Raw genomic sequence first — 723 nt, forward strand, 5'->3', positions numbered from 1 at the left:
ATTTGGGGCTCACGTGACCCCCCCGAACCAATCGGGCCGAGCCGTCGGTTTAACTATGTTTAATGTCAGATAGCAATAAAGTAGAAGCTTTCGGTCAGGCCCGCGGAAATGGGCGAGCACAACCTCCTTAATCCCGGCTTTGTGGGACCTCTGGTGAACATCCACACGGGAGACACCTTCTATTTCCCAAATTTCCGCACCTCCGGAGGGCAGCTCCCCGGTTTGCCTTCTCTTTCTTATCCCAGACGGGAAAACGTCTGTTCCCTCCCTTGGGCATCCTCGGAACCCTGCAACGGGTACCCACAACCCTACCTGAGCAGCCCGGTCTCTATTAACCCTTCCTTCGGCCGAGCCTGCGATCTCGCCCGGGTGGAGGAAACCAAATGTTATTACCGGGAAACCTGCTCCGAACCCAGCGGGCTCAAGAGAGAGGAGAGGGGAAGGGACACTGCTTTGCTGCCCCTCGAATCCAGCCTCCCCAACGGCTTGGGGGGGAATTTCAGCAAATATGACTATCCCAGCAACGAGGCGGTGCCCCACGACCCTCCGTCCTGCCAGTCCTTGGAGTCAGACTCCAGCTCTTCCTTGCTCAATGAAGGGAATAAAGGCACTCCCGGAGAAGCGGGGGGTTTGGTGTCCCCCCTGAATCCAGGCAGCACTTTAGGCAACGGTGGTAAGACCGGGGGGGATTAAAAAACATAATTAAAAGAACCACGATGGGGG

At 56.6% G+C, this 723-nt stretch overlaps 1 protein-coding gene across 1 annotated transcript in view; it reads left to right on the top strand.

Moving 5' to 3' along the window:
- The first annotated feature begins 108 nt into the window (after nt 1–108).
- Nucleotides 109–723, top strand: part of HOXC12 (homeobox C12) — a 1,879-nt gene continuing 1,264 nt past the window's right edge. Inside the window, exon 1 of the mRNA XM_010006362.1 lies at nt 109–673. Within this exon, the coding sequence (XP_010004664.1) occupies nt 109–673 (565 nt within the window). The remainder of the gene's footprint in view (nt 674–723) is intronic.

This window comes from Chaetura pelagica, unplaced genomic scaffold (assembly GCF_000747805.2).
Source record: "Chaetura pelagica isolate M959 unplaced genomic scaffold, ChaPel_1.0 scaffold1039, whole genome shotgun sequence".
NCBI lineage: Eukaryota > Metazoa > Chordata > Aves > Apodiformes > Apodidae > Chaetura > Chaetura pelagica.